Source organism: Syngnathoides biaculeatus, chromosome 8 (genome assembly GCF_019802595.1).
Source record: "Syngnathoides biaculeatus isolate LvHL_M chromosome 8, ASM1980259v1, whole genome shotgun sequence".
NCBI lineage: Eukaryota > Metazoa > Chordata > Actinopteri > Syngnathiformes > Syngnathidae > Syngnathoides > Syngnathoides biaculeatus.
In genome coordinates this window covers 22,190,118-22,213,747 of record NC_084647.1, presented here as the reverse complement: position 1 = coordinate 22,213,747, position 23,630 = coordinate 22,190,118, and the positions used below count along the sequence as shown (strand labels likewise).

At 43.3% G+C, this 23,630-nt stretch overlaps 1 protein-coding gene and 1 non-coding gene across 4 annotated transcripts in view; both read left to right on the top strand.

Moving 5' to 3' along the window:
* The first annotated feature begins 8,604 nt into the window (after positions 1-8,604).
* On the top strand, positions 8,605-8,677 carry trnap-ggg (transfer RNA proline (anticodon GGG)). The gene has a single exon. It is a non-coding gene; the product is annotated as a tRNA-Pro (tRNA).
* Positions 8,678-18,586: 9,909 nt separating this feature from the next.
* Positions 18,587-23,630, top strand: part of igsf9ba (immunoglobulin superfamily, member 9Ba) — a 78,641-nt gene continuing 73,597 nt past the window's right edge. For all 3 annotated transcript variants that reach the window (XM_061827637.1, XM_061827638.1, XM_061827639.1), the window contains exon 1: positions 18,587-18,923. In XM_061827637.1, the coding sequence (XP_061683621.1) occupies positions 18,860-18,923 (64 nt within the window). In that variant the 5' untranslated portion in view covers positions 18,587-18,859. The remainder of the gene's footprint in view (positions 18,924-23,630) is intronic.

Here is a 23,630-nt window from a genome sequence, read left to right as displayed (position 1 = left end):
TGTTTTTAAAGTACAGTTCCATTGTATTTAAGTTTCAAATACAATCTAATACGTTTGTATTCAATCATTTAAGAACAGTTTTGAAACATTCCAGTACATTTTATTTTGATTTTATGCTATAATTATTTAAGCACATTTTTAAAATTCTCTGTAAACGGTGTGTAATGCCGCAGTGTCTTACAATAAAAAGTACTGGTGTCATTTTCAGGAATACAACCACTGCCTCGTATTTTTGATGAACACTTGGGCCTGCTACATTATTGTTTTTGGTCATAATACTGGTACTTGGGACAGTTGAATATTTTTTGAGATGGTGGTGTAAAAAGTTGGAGAACCACTTTTCTAACCCCCCAAAACATTGTGGCACAATATACAGCCTACTTATACTATAGTAATATTTGTGAAAATTGGGAAATAATAGTATTAATAGTGATATAAATGACAACATGATGAATTATTAGCAGTACTATGTAACATCTAATGTCCAGTGTCTGGAAATGTTGGAATGGATAATATGTATGCTTAATATTGCACATCAGCTGCTTGGCAGGGGGAGCCGAGCTCAGCGAGGAGTGTCGGCAAAGTGGCGGGGAAGTGTTGAGTGAGGCGCTGCAAAATTGTATGTTTCTGGGCATTGGGAGATAAAGTTGCTTGCTTACTTTGAACTTTGCTTGTTGCAAACAGAAGTGACATCACTTACACTGTGATTGCAATGTCTATGATCGGCTTTGATAGTGTGTGTGTGTGTTTTTGTGTGTGTGTGTGGATGGGGGGGCTGCAGACCATTTTTATAACCTTCCATCTTTATGAGTGACAGAGAATATATGAATGTATGCTTGATGTCTTTTTCATCTATAGCTTGTTTTTTTGGTATTGTTCTTGTGACGGTGGCTTTTGAAAAGGAGTTTCGGCCTGCTCTGTGTCTCACATATATCGTGGCCTGATAAAATGAGGCCATATCATTCCTAACAAAGTCATACTTAATCAATGAGTACACAAGTATTCAAAGGGGGTGCTCATTTTACAGCAGTAATGAGGTTACAAACGGCATTACACAATACAAAAAGGCACGATCAGTTACCGCTGTATTAATTGAATTGCATTGGATTTTGGTCAGTAACATGGTGACGAGTGGGGTGGAGGTTCAAATTGCGGCTCTGGTCTTTTTGTGTAAACTTCACATTCTCACATACATTCAAGCATATATGTTGGGTTAACTGAAGACTCAAATGAAAACCATTTGTGGTATGTTGTATATTCTGGCAAAGATAAGTTATGCCAGAAACTCAAAATGTTAAAGTATAAGAGCTGCCATTTATCCACCTTTGCATTTTACACAGAACCCTGTAAAGTGAGATATTGTCACACGAGTCTGCGTTCACACTGCAACCCGCAAACAGACAGTTAGTTTTCATTAGTGTGGTTGTGAAATTGTTGGCATCGACCAAAATAGTGACGACGCTGCCTATTACCTGTCTGTGCATTTTACACAGAACCAAGCAGAGCAGGATAATGCTGATCTTAAGCCTTTCCTGAATTCCCTTTTCCTTCCTTGTTGTTATTCTTTGCACAGTCAATGTGGAGTTATTTATGCAGTTTCACTTCACTTATTTTACATTGATCCATTTGACTATAAATAATAACAAAAATAGTGCTACTAACATTGTATTTTTGGATGATGTGGTATGTGCATTCTAATTTAAAAAAAAATGCCTTTAAGATCGAATTGAGGGCTAAATATGGAAGTAATGCGCGCACAAGGGCAAAGGGGCAGAAGATGGATAGGAAATGCATGTTCATCATTTTTGGGATTGTGCTTGAAGGATACAGCATTTACCTTTAGAATCATGGCACAAATTCAAATCATTTAATAAACAGCGCAAATAAGATAACACCTTGAAATGATGACAAAATGATATCCTCCTGAAAGGGGATTTGTCAGTTTTTTAAGTGAACTCTAAATGTATGATTTATATGTGTGGATATATTCTGATGAATTGTGAGCGGAAAAATCCAATTTATAATCGCAAATGATCAGAAGATGGCACTATAAACCCAGGTTTTTCATGCTGCTGCGCCATATGCTGCCTGTTTTCTCTACATCTCATCTAAAACAATCCACTTAAAGAAAAATAAACCCATTGTTCTTTGTATTTTTATCCAATTCAGTGTAAATGTTCGTTTTGCTTTGACCTTTCATGGTACATGAGCAATTGTAGGTTCAGTCCAGCACGAGTAATGCAATTAATGAATTCATGTCACAAGGCTTTAATAATTTCAGCAGCGTCTGACCTCTTGTGTGTGTATTTTTTTCTCTTTCCACTCGTATACTGTTGGGATTTTCAGAATGTTACTTTCAGTATTGACTCTAGATTTAGTAAAGGGTTTATGATGGTGTTAGATGGCTTTTTATGGGATTTTTTTTTTTTCTTTTTCATAGAGCACAACCAAGATTTTTTTTTTCAACTGAAGGTTCCACCGTATATCTATCTTCAGAACTGGCTATAAAAAATTATATATGAAATATAAACCCTCATGATATATCCGGAAAAAATATAAAGCGAGATGAAACCGCAGAGCTGTTTTTTCCATCCGATAAAAAATAAAAAAAAAATCAGCCCTCCCATGGTGCCTCAGTTACAATTACAGCTGCAAGGCAGCACTGAATCATAGCGGCACTGTGCTTGACATGCTGCGATAAATACGTTTCCGCATAGATTTTACAATGGATGCAAGGCGATGATGCTCGTGGAGGCATTTGAAAGTCTTAAGTTGCAATGTACATTGTACTTTCACGCATATTTCTCAAACGTGTCACCCCTCTCAGACGAATGGTTCCATCTTTATGAGTGACCTCTGTGTGAGTGTCACTAATGTGACATTTGCAGATTCACCACGTGTCCTACTGCAGCTGGTATTGCTGTCCCAGTCAAGCAAGTGATTTCATTCAGTTCCTTTTAAGGGTGGGACAGTCGAGGTAACCCACATTAAGGTTGATTTTTGGTCCACGGTTCGGTATGGTAGGCTCCCCATTATTGATTGACTATTTGTATACACTTGAGAATACAATAGTATAAAACATCCATCCATTTTCTAAGCCGCTTATCCTCACGAGGGTCGCGGAAGTGTTGGAGCATATAGACCAGGGGTGTCAAACTCATTTTTCTCGTGGTTCATATTGTAGTTCTGGTTTCCCTCATAGGGCCATTACAACTGTGAAACAAAAATATTGAATTGTCTCATCATATTGACATCATCAATTTATGAACTATTTTTGGAATTGGAAATCAGGTGTAATGTTTTTTTTTTTCAACTATTTATGTTTGGTAACAGAAAAATGCTTGTATCTCAACTTTACCATTTATGATACACGACAATTTGAAATTTTTGGTCCCGATTTTTACAAGAATCATGGAAATTGACGCTGTATGTTTGGGTTCGTGGGCCCCATAAAATTGTGCGATGGGCCGGATCTGGCCCCAGGGCCTTGCGTTTGACACCAGTGCTATAGACTTACAGCATATCCATGTTTATATATACAGTCTTGATCTCAACCCAATTGAGATGCTGTGGCATGACCTCACGAGAGCAATTAACACCAGACATCCACTGTACCTCTCAATGAAGGGTTTGTATATGCCTAGGTTCGCCATTTCTTACTGTAAATAATCTTACTTTTGCTCCACTCAACTTGGTGTGGCTTCATCTATACTACCTTCACTTAACCTTATCAAGTGTTCCACCTTAATTTACATTGCCTTGTCTTAACATACAGTAGGTTACCTTATTTTACCTTCAGTGCAAATTTGTACATACATTTATATATATTTATATAAAACACCTGGTGGAAGGTGTCAGGTGTGTTATGTGACAAAAGAGTCTCTGATAGGATGAAGTGCAAAGTTTATGAAAGAGCAGAGAGGCCATCCGTGATGTAAGATTTAGAGACGGTGGCACTGAAGAGACAACAGGAAGCAGAGCTGGAGGTGGCGGAAATGAAGGTGTGGAGGTTCTCTCTAGGTGTGATCATATTGGATAAAATCAGAAATGAGCTCATCAGAGAGACAGCCAGAGTTAGATGGTTTTTAGACGATGTTTGAGAGAACCTTTTGTTAAATACCACAATAATGAGAGCGTCCTTAGAGAATTTTATTTTCTTCAAGGTCAAAAGTTTACACAGAAAAACTCATACTATGTCTTTAAAAAACACGGGGAAGCCCAAATGATGAGGTAATGGCCTTGGAAGCGAGCCACATTTTTTACTATGTTGCATCAAAGAGCCATATCATACACATGAACGTCATTCCCTTCTCACACACATACCTTTGCTCAGCCAGATTTGTTGTAAATGTCACATACATGATAACGAGAAAAATCAACTGCTATAGAGTACTACAGGCCAGGAATTTTTAAAAATGTAAATTGTGTGCTCTCTCACACAGAAAAACGAGCTGTTCAACCTAGTCTTGTGTGTCACAATTCTCATCGAATGCAACACGAAAATACTCATGTTTGGAGATCTGAGTTCAATTGTGAATCAGTAATCATGCTAATGTCTAACAGTGTGGCGGGACAGTCGAAGGTTGGATACCATTTGTTTGCACAGCTGAGCTGGGTGGCAGGAACAATAAAGGCACTCTTCCCCAGTCGCCATTGCGCTTTTTTTCCTTCTCACCCTCCCTCTGCACATGCTGCGGACTCCCGTCTCACTTATACATCGATGCACACGCAGAACACACCGAGCTTGTCACAATACCTGCAACAACTGTAATAAACTCAAGCAAAGCGTGCACACAAATACTGTAATAAGCGCAAGCAAAGCGACCATGTACGTAAACAGAACTTTGATATGTTTTTTGTGCCTAAACATAAAATAAGATGGATTACAGTTTGCAAAAAGACACCAAGAATAATATCTTAACTTCTGGTATAGAAAATGGATGGATAGAAAACAAATTAAAATTTCCTGCATCATTTAAAAAAAAATACAAAATCTACTTTCAAGTAAGGATGATCTTAAAACAGGTGAAGATGTTCACACTTAGCACACCTTGGAATTGGTGCACCTTCTCGCAATGGTACAGAGCAGCATCATGAGTGTGAATAAATAATTTCCCTTGCTTTCAACTCAACACATGCCATCGTCTTTGTGTTATTAAGACATAAACAAGGTAGAATAGACACAAATTTTAATAGTCTTGAAGCTACAATACATCTATGCGGCTTCCTAGCCGAACTGTTATTAACCACTTTGTTTATAGACTTCACTGATCTGCTCCCCCTACTAGGAAAGATCAGTTTGTGTTGCCAGTTGGAAAGTTGCTATCTTCGCCTCCAGTGGGATTAAGTTTCTGGAAATGATGCCGAGTTGGGGAGGACAGCAAGTATCCAAATATGCTATTTCTCAGAAAGACTTTCATCACAAAATACATTGAAATGTGATGTTAAATCGAACAGCAAGATCTGTGAATTTGCAGCCACTGCATCTGTGGCGCATTGCCACTGTTAAAAATAGATTTGTGCGAGCCACATACACACCTCAAAAATCTTAAAGACTTGATGAGTTCCTTTTAACACATCACTGCCCTTTTGCTTTAATCAGCCACATTCTGTGATTGTAATGAGGCATGTGACCCACCTCTCCTGTCGAGGCCAAACGTTTTGAGAATGACACAAGTATTTGTTTTCACAAATGTTGCTGCTTTAGTGTTTTTTTTTATGTTTTTGTTCCAAGAATTTCACAAGTGTCAAAAGGCTTTTATTTACAATTAAATGAAATTTATTCTAGAGTCAACATGTGCTGTGTTGACCCTTCTTTTTAAAAACCTTTGCAATTCGCCCTGGCAAGCTGTCAATGAATTTATAGGCCACATCTTGACTGATGGCAGGCCATTGCTGCATAATCAATGCTTTGAGTTTGTCAGAATTTGTCAGCATTTGTCTTTATCCATGGCTGCGTTTTTAAACAAAATTGTGAGTGAGTCCGGCTGAGAAGCAATCCCACACATGAATGGTCTCAGGATGCATTACTGTTGGTACAACGCAGGACGGTTTGTAGCACTCACGTTTGTTCTCCGGACTATGCCTCAAACAATCGGCAAGGGGATTCATCCGAGAAAATGGCTTTACCCCAGTCCTCAGCAGACCAATACCCTATACCTTTTGCAGAATATCAGTCTCTCCATAATGTTTTTCTCAGAGACAAGTGGCTTCTTTGCTGCCCTTATTGACACCAGGCCATCCTCCAAAAGTCTTTGCTGTACATGCAGATGCACTCACACCTGCTTGCTGCCATTCCTGCGCACACTCCACACTGGAGGTGACCTGATTCCCGGAGCTGAGTGAACTTTAGGAGACAGTCCTGGCCATTTGCTGGAATTTCTTGGGCACCCTGAAACCTCCTTAACAGCCATTGAAGTTCTCTCCTTGAAGTTCTTGGTGATCCGCTAAATGGTTGATTTAGGTGCAATCATACTACCAGCAATATCTTTGAGTGGATCGCAATGATGAGTGTGAAGAATGATTTGAAATCCTGCCCTCCTTTTAAAACTAATATTGTAACTCAATCAGCATGACAAAGTGATCTCAAGCCTTGTCCCCATCAACACTCTCATCTGTGTTAATGTGAGAATCACTGACATGTCAGCTGGTCCTTTTGTGTCAGGGCTAAATTGCAGCTGAAATGTGGGGGGGTGAAGTTCATTTTCATAGCAAGCAAAGACTTTAATCCTTTTGTAAAAAAGACTCATTTGACTTACTTACTCTGGGACTTGAAACTCATGTTTATTGTGTACAAAAGAGTATCTTTGACGTGCATGTCTTTGGCTTTCTTTCATTAAATACTGTAGAAAATTAAGCCACATGGCGATATGATGATGATTTTCAAGTTAAATCTTTGAATTGCTTGGGTTTCAGAGCATTTTTTTTTTTTAATGGAATCAAATCCCTTCCAAGGTCACTTTATCCCGACTGACAAAACTTTCCTGAGTGTGCAGCTACTGAAAATATTGTAACATTCTTCGCTGTATCATAAATAATAGAATTAGAGGAAAGTAACATCTATACGACGGAGTTGTGGTGGGTGTACCAGAGGGTTACTTTAGGCATCAAGTGTTAAATTTTTTTATGTCTCTTAATTTATGTAATGTCTGTCTTTTCAATGGTGTCACACTTGCCTTTGTTTAGCTCAACTGCAGTTGGATCAGTTACATTGGAATTCAAGGTTTTTCATCAACGATATTCTTTAAAAATACAATTCTGATCCATTTTTTGGTTGAAACATTTATATAAAGATGACAGATTACCCAAAAGGGATATAAAGAAGACACTACAGTTCTCTTTGATATCATTGGTAAATTTCTGTATGATGTTTTTTCACCATATTAGAGAACTTCACAGAACCGAATGGTCCAATAAACTTTGCGGGTAACAGCAGTAGTCCCCTGTGCTATACTGAGAGATTCTGACCAGAATCATTGATATCGTCTCAACAGAGAACTAAACCTGGTGATTAGCCACCTTTTTCATAGAACCCAGTGGCATACGTTTCTGCCTCTTCCACACGGAGATCATGTAAAATTGCTGCATTAGAGCAGTAAACTTAGCATTTACAGTACTTGCCTTTTTCACAAAATCCAGTGTCATGCCCCGGAGGTTGACAGTGGCCGGCCATCCATCCATCCATCCATCTAGGCAGGCAGGCAGGTCGTTTCCTGATGAGCGCTGAACATGACAAGCGGTGACTCAAATGTGAATGACTGGGCAAAGTCCAAAAGTGACTTTGAGGCCTTGTCATGCCCTTGTGCCTACACATAGCGTGTGTCACTCAAATCTGCCAGTTCCCCAAAGGTTTCAGATGTGTTTGTTACTTACTGCATCTCATCACATCCAGTCAGTCTATATGGCGTGTATACACACGCAGTAGAAGCCTGATTTGTGTCATGAAAACCCAAATCGTAGCTCATTTGTATGAATAACGTGAGGTTAATAAGGTTTGTGTTGTTTGGCTATGTTACATTCAATTCATGAACAATAAATAACTTACACATGCCTGACTTTGGTGCGCGCAGTGTGGGATCGATTCCTGCTCAGTGATGGTGTTGATATCTGCCCTGCGACTGACTGCCGACCAGTTCAGGGTGTAGTCCGCCTTTCGCCCGAAGTGAGCTGGGATAGCATCCGGCTCTCCCGTGACCCTTGTGAGGATAAGCGGCTTGGATAATGGATGGATGGATAAATAAATGCCTGCCCCTAAAATTTATTTTGAAAAACATAGTAGAACACCTAAGCTTTATTTGAAGTTAATCAGAGGAACTTCGAATGGTGGCAGCCATCAAATCTGCGTTTGCATGTTATTTGTAAAATATGAACACAGCCACAATTCTGGACACTTGTGCAACCAATTATTTTTCATTTCACAACTCTTTGAAAATATATATTTTGTTTAATTCATTTGAGGCGTACAGAGTATAGGTTACATACTTAGGCTCCTTTTTGAAGTCACCATAGCCTGGCATTCAATTAATGTTGGGTGTGGGGATTTTTTAAGCATACTTTAACTCTCATTAAAGTTTTTTTTTTAAGCATACTTTAACTTTCATTAGACGCCCCGTAGCTCAGTGGTTAGAGCACTGGTTTGGGAAACCAGCGGTTGTGGGTTCGTATCCCGCTGGGGCCTCCACTCCCTGAGAAGGGGTTCGTCAAGAAGGGCATCCGGTGTAAAAATTGTGCCAAACATATACGTGCGTTCATCTGAGATGACACGCTGTGGCGACGCCGAAAGAAACCGTTGGCTAGGTGTGAAATTACACATGGCAGGCGGAAGGAGATTTTTTCATTTTTTACTTTAACCCATTAATTGCAGGTATGCCCTAAACTAATGCCCTGTGAGTGTACAGTATTGCAGAATCTAAAGCCACTCCCTGTTTACGAAAGTAAAGCACTGCTGACCACTGCTGGTCATACCCCCGCACTGTGCTCAACAAAGGCCACACGGCGCTCATGAAAGCACCATAATAGGACATAGTGGATGTAGGAGATAATCTTGTTCACATGTTACAGGCTAAGTTGACATGTTGCACGGGGAGCTGTAGTGTACACATGCATACGTCACTGCCACTGAAGTATTTGTCTGTTCAAGCATTGTATAGTATCTGTAGGGTTGAATTTCTCTTCAGTTTCTATGACAAAAAACATTGGTGTTAAAACATTACTTTACATTCCATGCACTGTCATACAACTGTCAAAAGAAAATAAGATAACTGCTGTTAGTTTTGAAGTAAGCACAGTAAAATTCACATGTAATCATGAATACACAAAGCAAAGCATCCAATTGTATATTTTAGGTGGTCTTTATTGACAAGGTGGTGAAAACCATTTTGTACATGTTTTGTCTCGTATCATTCAGCCCTACGTCATATTACCATTTTTATGTTATGCAATGCATAATCCCAAACGTATTGCTCAGGACTCCCCCTGTTGCCATTTGAAAATCGGAAAGATTCCATGTTCTATCACGACTCATCTCAAACCACTAGTTTGGTTGCATAAGAGATTATGTTCTCTTTCCTGTGGCCTGGCCATGCGGGGAAATCCAAGTCCAACTCCATCAGAGAAAATAAAAATTGCCTTGTGAGACAAATGCCTGTTACGTCACGTATTTTTCACCATGGAAATGGATCTCATATGGGGCTGCATGTCGGAGATGTTGTGTCAGCATTTTGGCAAATTCGGGAAGCTAAGGTGGAACAGGGAAGACGTGTGTGCAGGTAATTCTATTGTGTCTTGCAAGGCAGAACAGGGACAAAAAGCTCCATCTCTGCAGATGCCCACAAACAATTTCTGACAAGTGGAAATGTCTTTCACGCATGGATCCGACAAAATTGACAGACTAGAGCAGAAGATGCAGCATTTCTTTTTTTTGCAGAAACCCAGCATAATATTCCATTGCCTCTTCACACAGCGATCCTTCAAATGAACAAGTCTAAGCATCCATCAAGTCTTTATTTTCAAATGATCACTTATAAAATGGTGGTTCTCAAACTTTTAGTATTGCATTAAAAAAATACCTACCTCTCTCCAAATATCATCCAAATGATTAACAGTAAAATGCAATAACATAGTAGGCCCAAGTGTTCATAAAGACAGTGAGACTTTATTCCTAAAAAAATTATTCATCATTACTGTCAGCCACTAAGAATATACATTTTAATAATAAAACGTCTAAATTTACAAGAGAAAACGATACCTAAATGTGTTATTTAATGATCAAGTAAGTGGAGGTTGTACTGTAAAAACATAAAACAGTTAAAGATTGAATCCAAATACTCTGCAAGAAATATACTCCCCTTGGGGAAAAAAGTACTGTATAGGAAAGGTTAAAAAGATGGAGTGTACCAGCTACAAAAAGAAGCGGTTTAAAGAGGCTGTATGCATAGCTACAAACTTCATTGTACTGCGTTGGATTGTATTTGTAAACTGTTAGAAATTCCTCTAAATTCTCATTATGTTCCACAAATCATAGAGGAAAATATCTTAGAGATTTTACAGTGACAGTTTCCCGTGGATCATTGGATTTTGGTTGACAGCACACACAGAATTTGTATTTTAAGTATATTATAGCGCAAGCCGTGTGGCTCCCAGCATGCATTGCACCATGAAAACAAGCTGTTTCTTTAATAAGCTGTTATCCTTAAAGTGGGGGTGACATCCCTATAAACATTCTAAAATAGATATTGTAATGAAAAATACATATAACAGTATTCACTTCAATGTCTATACGGGAAAAAAAAAAAAGTGAGCGGAGAGCGCGTCATCCATGCACAAAGTTGCCCAATTGAGTCTCCCTCGACATCCAAGTGGTCGCCATATTAGTCGCGTCATCTGTCCTTGACGTCATCGTCACTTCCGCTGTTGAAAACGCACAGTGCCTGCTACTATGGAAGCCGAAAAACAGAGATATTCGGATTTTTTCAACGCCCCTTCTGACACTGAAGCTCTTTTCGAAAAGGACAACACCACACAACCGAGTGAAGTTACCGTGGCAATATTACACTATTGTTTCGAGCCCTCAGGGCAATATTACACTATTGTTTCGAGCCATATTCAGATGATATGCCATCACGGCCAAACCGCATCCCGTACGATCCACTTCCTCAGCGGAGATGAGCCATCGCGGCTCATCGCAGCCGGCCAGTTGAGCTGGTGCGTTTCATGCTAGCACGCGACTGAGTAACGCATTCTCTGCTGGGTTCTTCAGAGCCGCCCCCGTCGCAAAGCCCGACAGATGTGAGATGTGACCACCGTGCTATATAAGGAGGGAGTGGAGCCGAGCTATGTTGCAGGCTGAGTGAGACATTGTTGGCTGGGCGACGCGCACATCGACACATTTCATACGCGGATCTTTTGTTACGTTATGAGAGAGACCGATTACGTGGTCCGCCCCAAACTACAATTTTTTTTTTTTAGTAGCTGTATGCGCACATCAACACATTTCATACGCGGATCTTTTGCTACGTTATGAGAGAGACTGATTACGTGGTCCGCCCCAAACTTTTTTTTAGTGGCTGTATACATACCTACCTGTCATTTGGAATCCACGAAGCTCTCGTCCTCTGCAATCTGCAATCCATTTTTCACAACGAACAGGGTCTCTTTCAAATTTATGAAGGGTAAATCCATCCTCCCAAGTGTTCACGCAATGTCCAGCAATCCAATGAGCCGGCATTTTGGCTAACACGAAGGAACAACGAGCTACCTTCGCGGAGGTAAAAGTAACGGGAAAAAAACGAGTCCACGAGGTGGCGCCACTGTCTTTTACGTCACTTCCTGCTTCTTCTCGGCAAATTCCTGAGAGGATTTTCATGTCGGGAGTTACAAAAAGCAAAAGTATACGTCAAAATCATGTTTTGTGGTGAAAAAACACATGGGACCATATTGGCTGTGGGTTTTTCATTAATAACATACCAAAAATCATCTGTTTGACGACACTTGAGCTTTAATGTTCATGAACCAACACGATTAACATTACATTAAAGCCCGGGTGTCATCCTTATAAACATTCTAAAATAGATATTGTAATGAAAAATACATATAACATTATTCACTTCAATGTCCATATGAAAAAATAAATGTGAGTGGAGCGCACGTCATCCATGCGCAAAGTTGCAGAAGTGTCATTCTACGATATCCAAGTGGTCGCCATTTTGGCTGCGTCCTCCGTCTGTGATGTCACCCGGACATTTACAAATGAAAACACGCGGTGCACCCTAACTATAGGAGACAAACGCGGCCCGTCTGACACAGAAGCTCTTTTCGAAAAGGAGAACACCACACAACCGAGTGAAGTTACCGGGGCAATATCACACTTTTGTTTCGAGCCCTCGGGGCAATATTACACTATTGTTTCAAGCCATATTCAGATATGCGATCACGGCCAAACCTCATCCCCGTCCGATCCGCTTCCGCGGCGGAGATGAGCCATCGCGGCAACGTGCAGCCTTCGCAGAAGCAGTGACCGCCGAATTTGGTGCCTCAGCCTGTGTGTCTGAATTTCTGGCATATAAGGAGGAGCCAAGCCATGCTGCTTTTAGGGGTATGTTCAAAGCCGCCGCAGTACTTGTTGAACACCATCGAGCCGGGGCGCATTACTGCCTACATGTTATTTGGAACCCACGAAGCCCTCGTCCTCTGCACCCGTGCAATCCATTTTTCACAACGAACCGGGTCTCTTGCAAACTTATGAAGGCTAAATCACTTCTCCCAAGTGTTCAAGCAATGTCCAACAATGCAATGAACCGGCATTTCGGCTAACATGAAGGAACAACGAGCTCCCTTCCCGGAGGTAAAACTAATGGAAAGAAATGAGTCCAGTAGGGGGCGCCTCTGTCGTGTATGTCATTTCCTGCTTTTTCTCCAAAACAAATCCCTCGAGAGGATTTGTATGGCGGGAGTTACAAAAAGCTGTGTATGTCAAAATCATGTTTTGTGGTGGGGGAAAAAAAACACATGGGACCATATAGGCTGTAGGTTTTTCATTAATAATTTATCAAAAATCATCCATTTCATGACACTTGCGTCACGTCCCATCGGAACAAGAGTAGGACCCAAATGCAGGACTAGGACGATGCAAGGTAGTTCAAGGAGAAACGTTTATTATATGCCGAGGTCGGGGATCGAGCAGGCAGTCCGGTGCAGCAGCGGTAGTTGGGACGTCGGGCGTAGAGAGCAGGTGAGCGAGCAGGCAGGAGTCTGTACACAGGAGAACGATCAAGGCAGGCAGAAGCATCAAAGGAGTCAGGGTTACAAGGTTGGTCGGAGAACGGGCAAAGGTCGGTACACACAGGTTGTCGATCAGGGATACGAGAGTGCTGGAACGGGACATGAAGCTCAATGAACTGCCGCCGGCCAGTTGTCATCGGGGTCATATAAATACACAGCATAATCAGGCTGCATGAGGCGCAGGTGTGCACCTCCCAATCAGCGCATCCGCTCGGGCACCTACACGGGCACCCGCACAGCTCGTGCTGGAGCAGCCGGATCATGACAGTACCCCCCCCCCTCAAAGGCACGGCTCCCAGACGTGCCTAAACGAAAAACACAGACAATAATTAACAGGCAGGGGTGGGCAGAAGGGGTGAAACCCAGTCTGGTGGCCATCCAGGCCACCAAACGCAAGGCGTCCAGGTGGACAGGTCAGGAGGACGACCTAGACACCAAGCACCAGGGTCCCCAAGGGGCGATTCGGGCGGACGACCTCTGTGAGGAACCAATCGACGAAGCAGGCACCATAACGAGGCAGGCCACTGCTCCGGACGAGAACCTCCCACGCCGTAGTTGCCAGACGACCAGGGATTGGTCGCCACCGATGCTTGGTCAGTAGGCAGCCGTGGATTGGTCAACAACAAGGCCAGGTCATGAAGCGGCTGGGAGCCATCTGGAGCGAATAGGATGATGGAGAGAAGGACCAGAGCCATGACCGCCACCATTACCATCACAGCCATCCCGAAGTCTCTCCAGCTCCGGGGTGGCTCATCAGAACTCCCCAGCTCTTCTCGGACAGGAACGTGAGAAGGCGGCGACCCCATCACCATCGCCACCTCCTGGACAGGAACGTGAGAAGGCGGCGACCCCATCGCCATCGCCACCTCCTGGACAGGAAAGTGAGAAGGCGGCGACCCCATCGCCATCGCCACCTCCTGGACAGGAACGTGAGAAGGCGGCGACCCCATCGCCATCGCCACCTCCTGGACAGCAATGTGAGAAGGCGGCAACACCATCGCCATCACCACCTCCTGGACACCAACCTGAGAAGGCGGCGACACCATCGCCACCTCCTGGACGGGAACATATGGACTTGCCCGTCGCTGTCGGAGCAGGAACAGGAGATGACCGCGGACCGGTCAACGACAGAGCAAGAACAGGGAGTGACCGTGGACCGGTCGCCACTGGTACTACAGGGCACGGACGAGAAGCTGCTGTGGAGACGTCGCCACCTCCTGGACAGCAACGTGAGGCGGCATCGGGTCGGTTCCCACTGCCACGTAAGCTTGCAGTGTATTCGTTGAAACAACAACGTGGGTGTGGCGTGGTGGCGAATCCGTTTCCAGGGCAACGTGAACGAGCGTCGCCAGAGAGTCAGTCGAAACTGACACGTGGGGGTGTCTCGGGAGCGGGTCAGTTCCAACTGCCGCGTGAGCTCTGCTCGAAACAGCCAAAACCTCGACGTGGGAATGGCGAGGAGGCGGGTCAGTTTCCACAGCTTCGTGCGCTTGGCGAGGTGGCGAGTCAGTTCCCACTGCGACGTGCACTTGGCAAGGTGGCGAGTCCGTTCCCACTGCGACGTGCACTTGGCGAGGGGGCGGGTCTGTTTCAACGGCGACGTGAACGAGAGTAGGCAGAGAGTCAGTCGAAACTGACAAGTGGGCGTGTCTCGGGAGCAGGTCAATTCCAACTGCCACGTGAACCTGCATCAACAGCCAGTCCGTCGCCGTTGCAACGTCAGCGTAGCTCAGCTGGTTCGCCAATCCTTGCCGGACCTGGGCCGTGAGAGCCGCCAATTCGGCGCTCAGCTGCTCTATCTCCGCCCGCATTTCACGGCGGAACGCCTCGTGATTTGGCGGCTCCTCCTCCCTCTGAGCTGGAAGCTTCGCCACCAGCTGCGGGTCTGCGAGTTTCGCCGTTGCCGGCGAGGAGTGGGAGGACGGTGTCTTAGTTGCCGCGCAGCGGGAGGCACAAGGGAGCGCCCAGCCGGGGCGTCTCCTCTGCCCGCCACGCGGAGGTCCCGGGTAGATGGCCAAGCGGGTTCCCTCATACGGATTGGTGTACTTAAACCTACCAGGTGAAGACGCTCGGGTGCTGGAAACGCGAGGAGGTGAAACAAACTGACTGGGATGAAAGATCGGACGAGCAGATTCATAATCAGAATAATCGGAGTCGTACTCCGGCAACCGGTCATACAAATCACGGTCCTCCTCATATTCCGAAGAGTCAGAGTCCACAAGAATATGAAGAGCCGGACGGGTCGTGTTCGGGACGTATTCATACCTCGCTGGCGGAGCGTAAGACACGGAAGTAGAGGACGTCAGGGAGCCTACTCAGATTGGACTGGCTTGGTCCTCCGGCAGACGGTCTACCTTGCGTCGGTCCCGGTGACGCTGGGTCCTGTTGGGGCAAGTTCGTTCTGTCATGTCCCATCGGAACGAGAGTAGGACCCAAATGCAGGACTAGGACGATGCAAAGTAGTTCAAGGAGAAACGTTTATTATATGCCGAGGTCGGGGATCGAGCAGGCAGTCCGGTGCAGCAGCGGCAGTTGGGACGTCGGGCGTAGAGAGCAGGTGAGCGGGCAGGCAGGAGTCGGTACACAGGAGAACGATCAAGGCAGCCAGAAGTATCAAAGGAGTCAGGCTTACAAGGTTGGCCGGAGAACGGGCGAAGGTCGGTACACACAGGTTGTCGATCAGGGATACGAGAGTGCTGGAACGGGACATGAAGCTCAACAAACTGGCGCCGGCCAGTTGTCATCGGAGTCATATAAATACACAGCATAATCAGGCTGCATGAGGCGCAGGTGTGCACCTCCCAATCAGCGCACCCGCGCGGGCACCCACGCGGGCACCTGCACAGCTTGTGCTGGAGCGGCAGGATCATGACAACTTGACCTTTAATAATATCTGTTTGTTACCGATAGTTCATTGAATGTGTGTCTCTCGCATTACATTTACTGTATGTTGCAGTTTTCATGAAACCCTGTGTGTACCATGTGTGCCATATTTCACATCCCGTTCAGTTCAGATGTATGTTGCAGTCACTCACATTTGAAATATGTACGGGTGTGGTTACTCATGCAGATATAAAGTTACGGGTGTGGTCCACCAGTCATAATCGCAAATAAAATTTGAGTGTGATTCGGGATGGAATCTCAAGACCTTAAAACAACTTACTGGATTATTAAAAAATAACTGTAAATTAAAAATAAAAAAGAAAAACATAACTAAAATAGAAAACAAAAATTTCAAACTCAGAAATGATCATTTGCAATTTCACGCGCACATCGCCGCGACTGCCGTAAATAGGAGGCCGGCTTGCTAGAACACACCTTTTTGTGCGTGTGGTCGACATATTGGGCACACCTGAATCAAGCGACAAGGTGGATGATAGTCCAACATATTTTTATCTATTTATTTGGGGCACGCCGTCACACGACCAACCAAAATTGCCTCGCGATCGACGCATTGAGCACCTCTGGTGTAAATGAATTTCCTTTCTTTCAATATCTATTTTTTCTACTCGTAACAAATTTTTACGCGCGTGATTTTTTTGTGCTCGACTGCAGATTTGCGTGCGTGATGGCGCGCGATCGTCTTGTCAAATCACAGTGACTGATGTTGAGTTACCTGTTACTTATCAACTGCATTAGGTACAATTGTGAAATTTTCTGTGGTTACTGAATTTGGGATACTTTTTCTGCTCACCAAAATAGCTCCTGTTTTTCTTGTATGACCCATCAACAGCACATTAAATACAAGCATTCATTTAAAAACAATACATTCTGTATAGCAAGGGGTGTTCAAAGCGTTGATCACTTTCGGAAGAAAGTAGTATTGGTAGATCATATGACATTGCGTGACATCAAAAATAAAAAAGACATCACCCTATCATCCATCCTGTCACTATATTGATATACGCACAGTATATAATCAATTACCTCAGAATTTTTCTGACACTTAGGTGACGCACATGTGCAAATAACAGCGTTAAGTATGTCAGAACTAACAAGCTAGTCAGTGAGTTGCCTCCAATTTTTATCTGTGTTTTCTCTTCAACTTAAGATATAAATGTGGAAGGCTGGATCTGGCCCCGGGGCCTTGATTTTATCACGTGTGTACTGGAGGGTACCTGCGTACCACTAGTAGTATTCATACCACACTTGCAAAACAATTTTTTTTACAACATCCCTAGGAAATCACGAAGATCTATTTTTAGAACAGCCCCCGGGGTACTCATGTGGTCTTTGTGGGTGACCTGGTGCCACTGTGCCATCCTCCATAGGTGTGATTTTGTTGTGAATGTATGTCTACCTCTTCCCAGCAGATGTCTGGTGACCAATTCAGGGTATATTCTACCTCTAACACAATGTCAGCTGGGATAGGCAGCAGTTTGATTTAAATAGCACATTTCAGACACAAGGTAACTGTGATTTATGTGATTGAGAAGAGCAACAAAAAAATTACATTTTAATAAAGTATAGAAATAAAAGAAAGCCTGCTCAATTTATGTGCAGTGGATCCACATAGGGACAGGGAGGCCTGTGCCAAGATTTGACCCCCTAATCACAGAATGGTAAAACAGACATGCTAATCACTACCTGCTGTACTGCCAACATGATCGATGACATGTATCAAATATGCAGAAAAGAGTTCCTGCTTGGTGCAAAGCAGTATTCTGCTTGTGCAATAATCGCAGCCTTGTGTGCACATGCATGCAGAAACAGAGGCATCCATTGACAAGGAGAGGAGGGGAGAGGAGGTGTGTGTGTGTGTGCGCGCGCGTGTGTAGTGTAGTAGTGGATAGTCGCTGGCTTATCAGGTCTCACCATGTGGTGGAGGGAAGCTGCTGCATCCTCATGCTTTCTGTCTGTCGCCACACCCATGCGTCTCACACAGACACACAAACACACGCGTGTACATCACATGATAAACGTCAATAGTCGTGGATAGCACACATGAGGATTGTTAATTTTTTTTTCCATGTATTTAGATGTATTTTTTGAGGTGAAAATGCCTCCAAGACGTGTCTCTGTCAGTGCGCATGATTCTGCGGCTCCTCTACTATTCTACTACGGGCACGCTCCAACTCACCTTGAATGAGGTGCACGGACGGCCCAGCCAATCACCGTACCGGAGGCCTGACCGGGAGCCAATCAAGTGAGGGGTAAGGGCGGGATTTGCGGGGAGGGAGAGAGGGCGGGGAGCTGGGCTTTGCGCTGCCTTCCACTCGGGGGGGGGGGGGGGGATCTCCGCTCAGGCGCTCTCGTAAAGGGAGAGAGAGAGAAGGAGGAGGAGGCGGGGAAAGAAGGGGGAAAAAACGGCTCCGTGTGTGGTGAGACGAGCGCGGCGGCGGCGGTGCAGGTGCTGTGTCTCATCGGGGATGCGGATGGAAGGACGGGAGAGGGGAGAAGAAGGGACGAAGGGGGGCGAGCGCGCCTGGCAAAAGACGACACCGGATGCGAGAAGTCGCTAAAAAAAAAGGAGGAGGAGGAGAGAGGAGATATAGATCAGGAGGCGCAAGGTCGAATATGAGCCATCGTGGTCGAACGAACGGGGCACTTTGCGTGGCGATAGCTGGCTGGCAATAGTACTATGATTTGGTATGTGGCCACTCTGATAGCAAGTGTATTCAGCACCAGAGGAACGGCCGCTCAAGGTGAGTCGAAGTGCAATATGTGGCTCCCGTTGCATTTTTGCACACCATCTGTGCGTGCATGTGTGTGCGCGTGCGCCGCCGCTGCAGCTTGAGACAGGCATGGCATTTTTTTTTTTCTTGCACGAGATTGGCTGCTAAAAAGGCTTACGGGCGCGCGCGCACACAAACACGCACACGCATACACGCAATGGCTTACCCTGATCAATGTGCCCATAATTGATCATGCTTCATCGAGTATGTGTAGAAAAGGTGCATGTGGGATCGTAGCACTCCTTGGAGAGGGGTGTGACCGTCTGAGCCCCTCCAAGGATAGCCCAAGTTGCTAAATAATGCATCACATGTCAGATAAATGCACTCTTAGCTTTGACAGGAACCTGCAATATGCACTATCACAGGATGTCGTGATGGCGAACTAAGTGTAGAACAGCAATTGAGCATCAGCAAATCATGGGGGAAAAAAAATCACACCTATTTTTGCAATGTATTAATGTTTAGTGTGGGCTCTCAGTCGTACTCCATGTGCATTGACAGATGCACTCACTTAACCTTGCTTTCCCATTCATGTCCAGACGAGGGAGACACGGGCCAAGCTGTTGCTTGGTAACTGATCCCAGTGACTCCCCCGATCACCCCCACTTCTACACATCCCCATCCTAGTCTAAACTGCTCTGCTAGCACACGTCTGGCACAAACTCATCAAGTCTGAAAGAGAGTGGTCATTAAAACTCATTCACTGCCAGCCCTCCATGATAACATGGATATTTGAATTTAACAGCCGTCAATGGCAGTGATTAAGCGTGAGTGTGTGTGAGAGTCTGCATGGGTTTGCTGCAGTGAAGGTGGCAGACTAGCAGATTTCCTCAAAGAGCCATCAGGGTTATTTGTACGCTCAAATGGAGAGAGAACCGAACATTTATTTGAAGGTGTCCTTTAGGGCTTAGGGTAACATTGGAAAGAAAAATGAAATGAAAAGATTAAAGACTATCATGAGGTTTAAGTTATATTTTCCTGCAAAAAAATATCAGTATGAATCGAGCAGCTCTGGCAGAGTGATGCTACATTTGAAATGTACTTGTTAAAATTGAACTTTTTACCCCTAAAACGTTGGCATTAGCCTTACAGTATACATTTTTTTCTCAAATACATTTCTGACATATTTATATGATCACGTGAAACGATTACTTTTTTCTTTATTGAAATATGAAACTATTCTCAAAGATTAATTTAATTATTTTTCCCCTCATTGGGATACATCTTATTTAATTGAAAAATAATCTCATTAATTGTTAGTGAAAAAAAAAATTCTTGAAAAAAATCTGACTTTATTCTCTTAATGGCATATATTTTTTCATGTGGTCAAAATACTTCCTTTATTTTTAACACAAGTACCTCCAAAGTTGAACACAAGCTACGTAAACAGTTTTTCTTATCGCAAATCATCTGAAGGTGTGGCAGTGTGCCTTATGAGTCATAGAACATTTATTGTACGGGTAATATTTGCATTCATGTTTTAACATTAACTGCAATGCAAGTACATAGAGAAGTTAATGATTGTATAAAGAAAACAAAATACATTAAAACTCAGTTTTTAAAGTGAAAAAGTGTGCTTTTTTGGAGAGGGCAAGCGTCGTTGGTCATTGCCACACTATTAGCTATTATGTGCTAAGCTACATACTGTTTATTTTAGCATCTGCTTTGATTAAAAAAAGAAATGTAAGGAATTGTAGTGGTTCGCGAACCCAACAGCATTTTCCAATGTGAGGAAAAGCTTTCAGAAAACTTTCCCTCTTAAGTAAATTAATCTTGTCATGATCGTTGAGGGGCAGAAAGTGGCGATTATGTGACAAGGGAGTTGCAGATTCATGTCATTTGGAAATCAAAGATGCCAAGACAAGTAAATGGGTCAAGTTTAGATGGGATTATTATATTCCTGTTATGCGGAAGGCCGGTGAGATGTTTCCAATGCGAGGCAGTTGAAGTCAGTCAAGAAATATCTGAATGGGAAATGGCAGGACAGTGACTCTTTGGCTAGGGAATCCAGCAATACACATTTAGTGTGAAGAATCAAAGTTCTTATGGTAGTGTTATGTATTCACATGAACGTCCTTACGTGTTGTATCGTGCAAACTGGCACACGATATCCCAGTCGAAGCCTCAAGACAAGTCGACTGTTGAGCAGCTGTGGCTTTTTGTTTGACTCCCTCTTTTTTGCACACTTCTGAGCAGTCACTTGAGTATGCAACACTTGTGGATGTCTTGATTTTATTGGCGAATAACTGTCTGTGCTATACCGTTGACACACACTCGATGGTTATGTATCAAATATTGTGCATTTACCACTGTTATAATGCCCAGCTTTGAGAAGTATTTGTTCAACAAGGATTATTGTTGTTTTTGCAGTTGGCAATGGTGTGGTACCATGCTGCATCATACTAAAACAATTTCTAATAATTTTGATGGTGGCCAATGAATATATAGTATATTACAGTTCATTGGCGCCCTGAGATAAGAGTGAACCGATTTACAAGTTGCTTTTTTTAGATATGAGCTATCGTTCAGACAATTTTTGACTTTAGCTTGCGGGCAAAATAATAATATTAATAAGCACTGTATGGTGGCATTGCCCACATCTCATCTCACTTCACAACAAGCAGCACTTTGGCAGATAGTGATTTCCCCCCAACCCCCCAAAACGATGTCTCATGCTGTTAATTGACAATTGAAGTTCACTGTCAAAGTAAACATAAAACAAAAGGAATTACACATTGTGAATTAAAAACAATCACATTGCTTTGCCTTGGACAATTTAACTGTCTTCAGTTCAATGCTAACAAACAATGCAAAATGGCACAGACTGACTAACATATAATGGATGTTGTGGCGTACGCACTTTAAGCAATGGAAATTTGAACACAAACGGTGGAGCAACAAATGTAAGCGGCTAACATAATTCTCATATGTTTTTCATCATCTGCAACGAATGATCAATATTATTTCACTATACTGAGAACTGACCATCTTCCTATATATCCATATGTGCATATTATTCTGTCACAGGTGCCCAGTGCACACACCAGAAGGACTAGTAAAATGCTCAAATTTTTCTAGGGAAAGATGATATGATATATGGATGCTTTGAGTTATGAGCATGCTCAGGGAACTCGTATCTCAAGGCAGCACTGTAGAAGGTCTCGTGACTAACGCCTCATCATTACCCCAAAAATTTTCTGAAACATGGCTTTTTAAAATAACCTTGGGTGAGGAGTGACTTGCTTTGCAAAAATAAAAATATTTACAGTAAAACATTGACATGCCTCAAGATCATAATCATACAATTGTTTAAGGTTACTGTCACCGAAAACAGCCTTGGATAATGAGCCACAAGCTACTTTGCCAAGACATTATTATCTGAACAGCTTGTTTTGGAAATAACTGATATCACATTCTTGCAGAGGCAGTGGGGGAGTAGACATTAGTTGAAGTATTGGATACAATTGAGCATCTACCATTTGAAAGAATATGGTTTTGCAATCTTTTGATTCCTATTCTCCTGTAAAGACTGTGACGTAGCGCCACAAAAATAGCTCAGGCAGGAACAAACAATCACAGTCACGGAAGTTTGTTATTAAATTCATATATTATTATTTGCTGCCAAGTGGCCACCGGGGTGGGGTTGAGTGTGTGTGTGTGTGTGTGTAGCATATGGTCGGGAGACTGGAGGTCACTTCAACAAAGTCAACGGTCATTTGGCAAGCAATCAAGGTGAAGCAGGAGCTACTCTGGTGGTGCCGTAAGCGGTAATTAAGTGACACTGGCAGCGTGTTGCCATTTGAAGGGGACTATTTTCAGCCATCGCGTTCCTGTTTGACAGCATGGGGCGAACCCATGTGATCTAGTCTTGGCAATATGGTTTTTAAAAATAAAAAAATAGAGCAGCATTCACATGAAGTCCAATAGTATTTGGAGAGTGGCGAGACTATCGCTCACATTTTCAAAGGCGTCCCAGCAGATTTGAGATTGTGCCTCAGCTAGATCGATCACTCTGACGTCTGTTATTTCTGTCTGGGACATTGTGTGAGTCTGCATCCAGTGCGTGAGGTTTTTATGGAGTTTGATACTGATTGTTTCATTGACATGTGTGGAAGAGTTGTAGAATGCATTTTGATGATAATATCCACAATTATACTATACATTGGGACCTTGGGTTACTGCTTTAATTTATTCCATGAGCAAGAGTCTATCTTAAAGTCGCTGTAAAATGAAGCGTATTCTAATTGTGACACACCACAGAAGAGTGTTGTAAACTAAATTGTTGCCTGCAAAAATGTCCAGGAATTGAAGAATGAGGCTTTAAAATTGTGAACGATGAATGCGTTCTATACGCTCAACAATGCTGTGGGCGTGTCTAGTGACTGCACCGAAGCCACGCCCCGCACAACTGTCAATTAAAATGGATGCTACTTTGTCGAGTATCTTTTATGTCTACACATATCTCCCTGTTTGAGCTGTGAAAATATATCCACTTAAAGGCTGTTTGTGTCTGTCCTGTCAAGTCGTTGTGAGCTTTTTTACCTTGCGATGAGGCACTTTAAAGTTGGCCACGCCAGCGTGAAGCCCCTATCCACATGTTGGCTGTTATGTCAGACTTTCTTGTGCCATTGCTCTTCTGCCTTCTCTTTATAATATGCATGTACTCACTGCTGACAA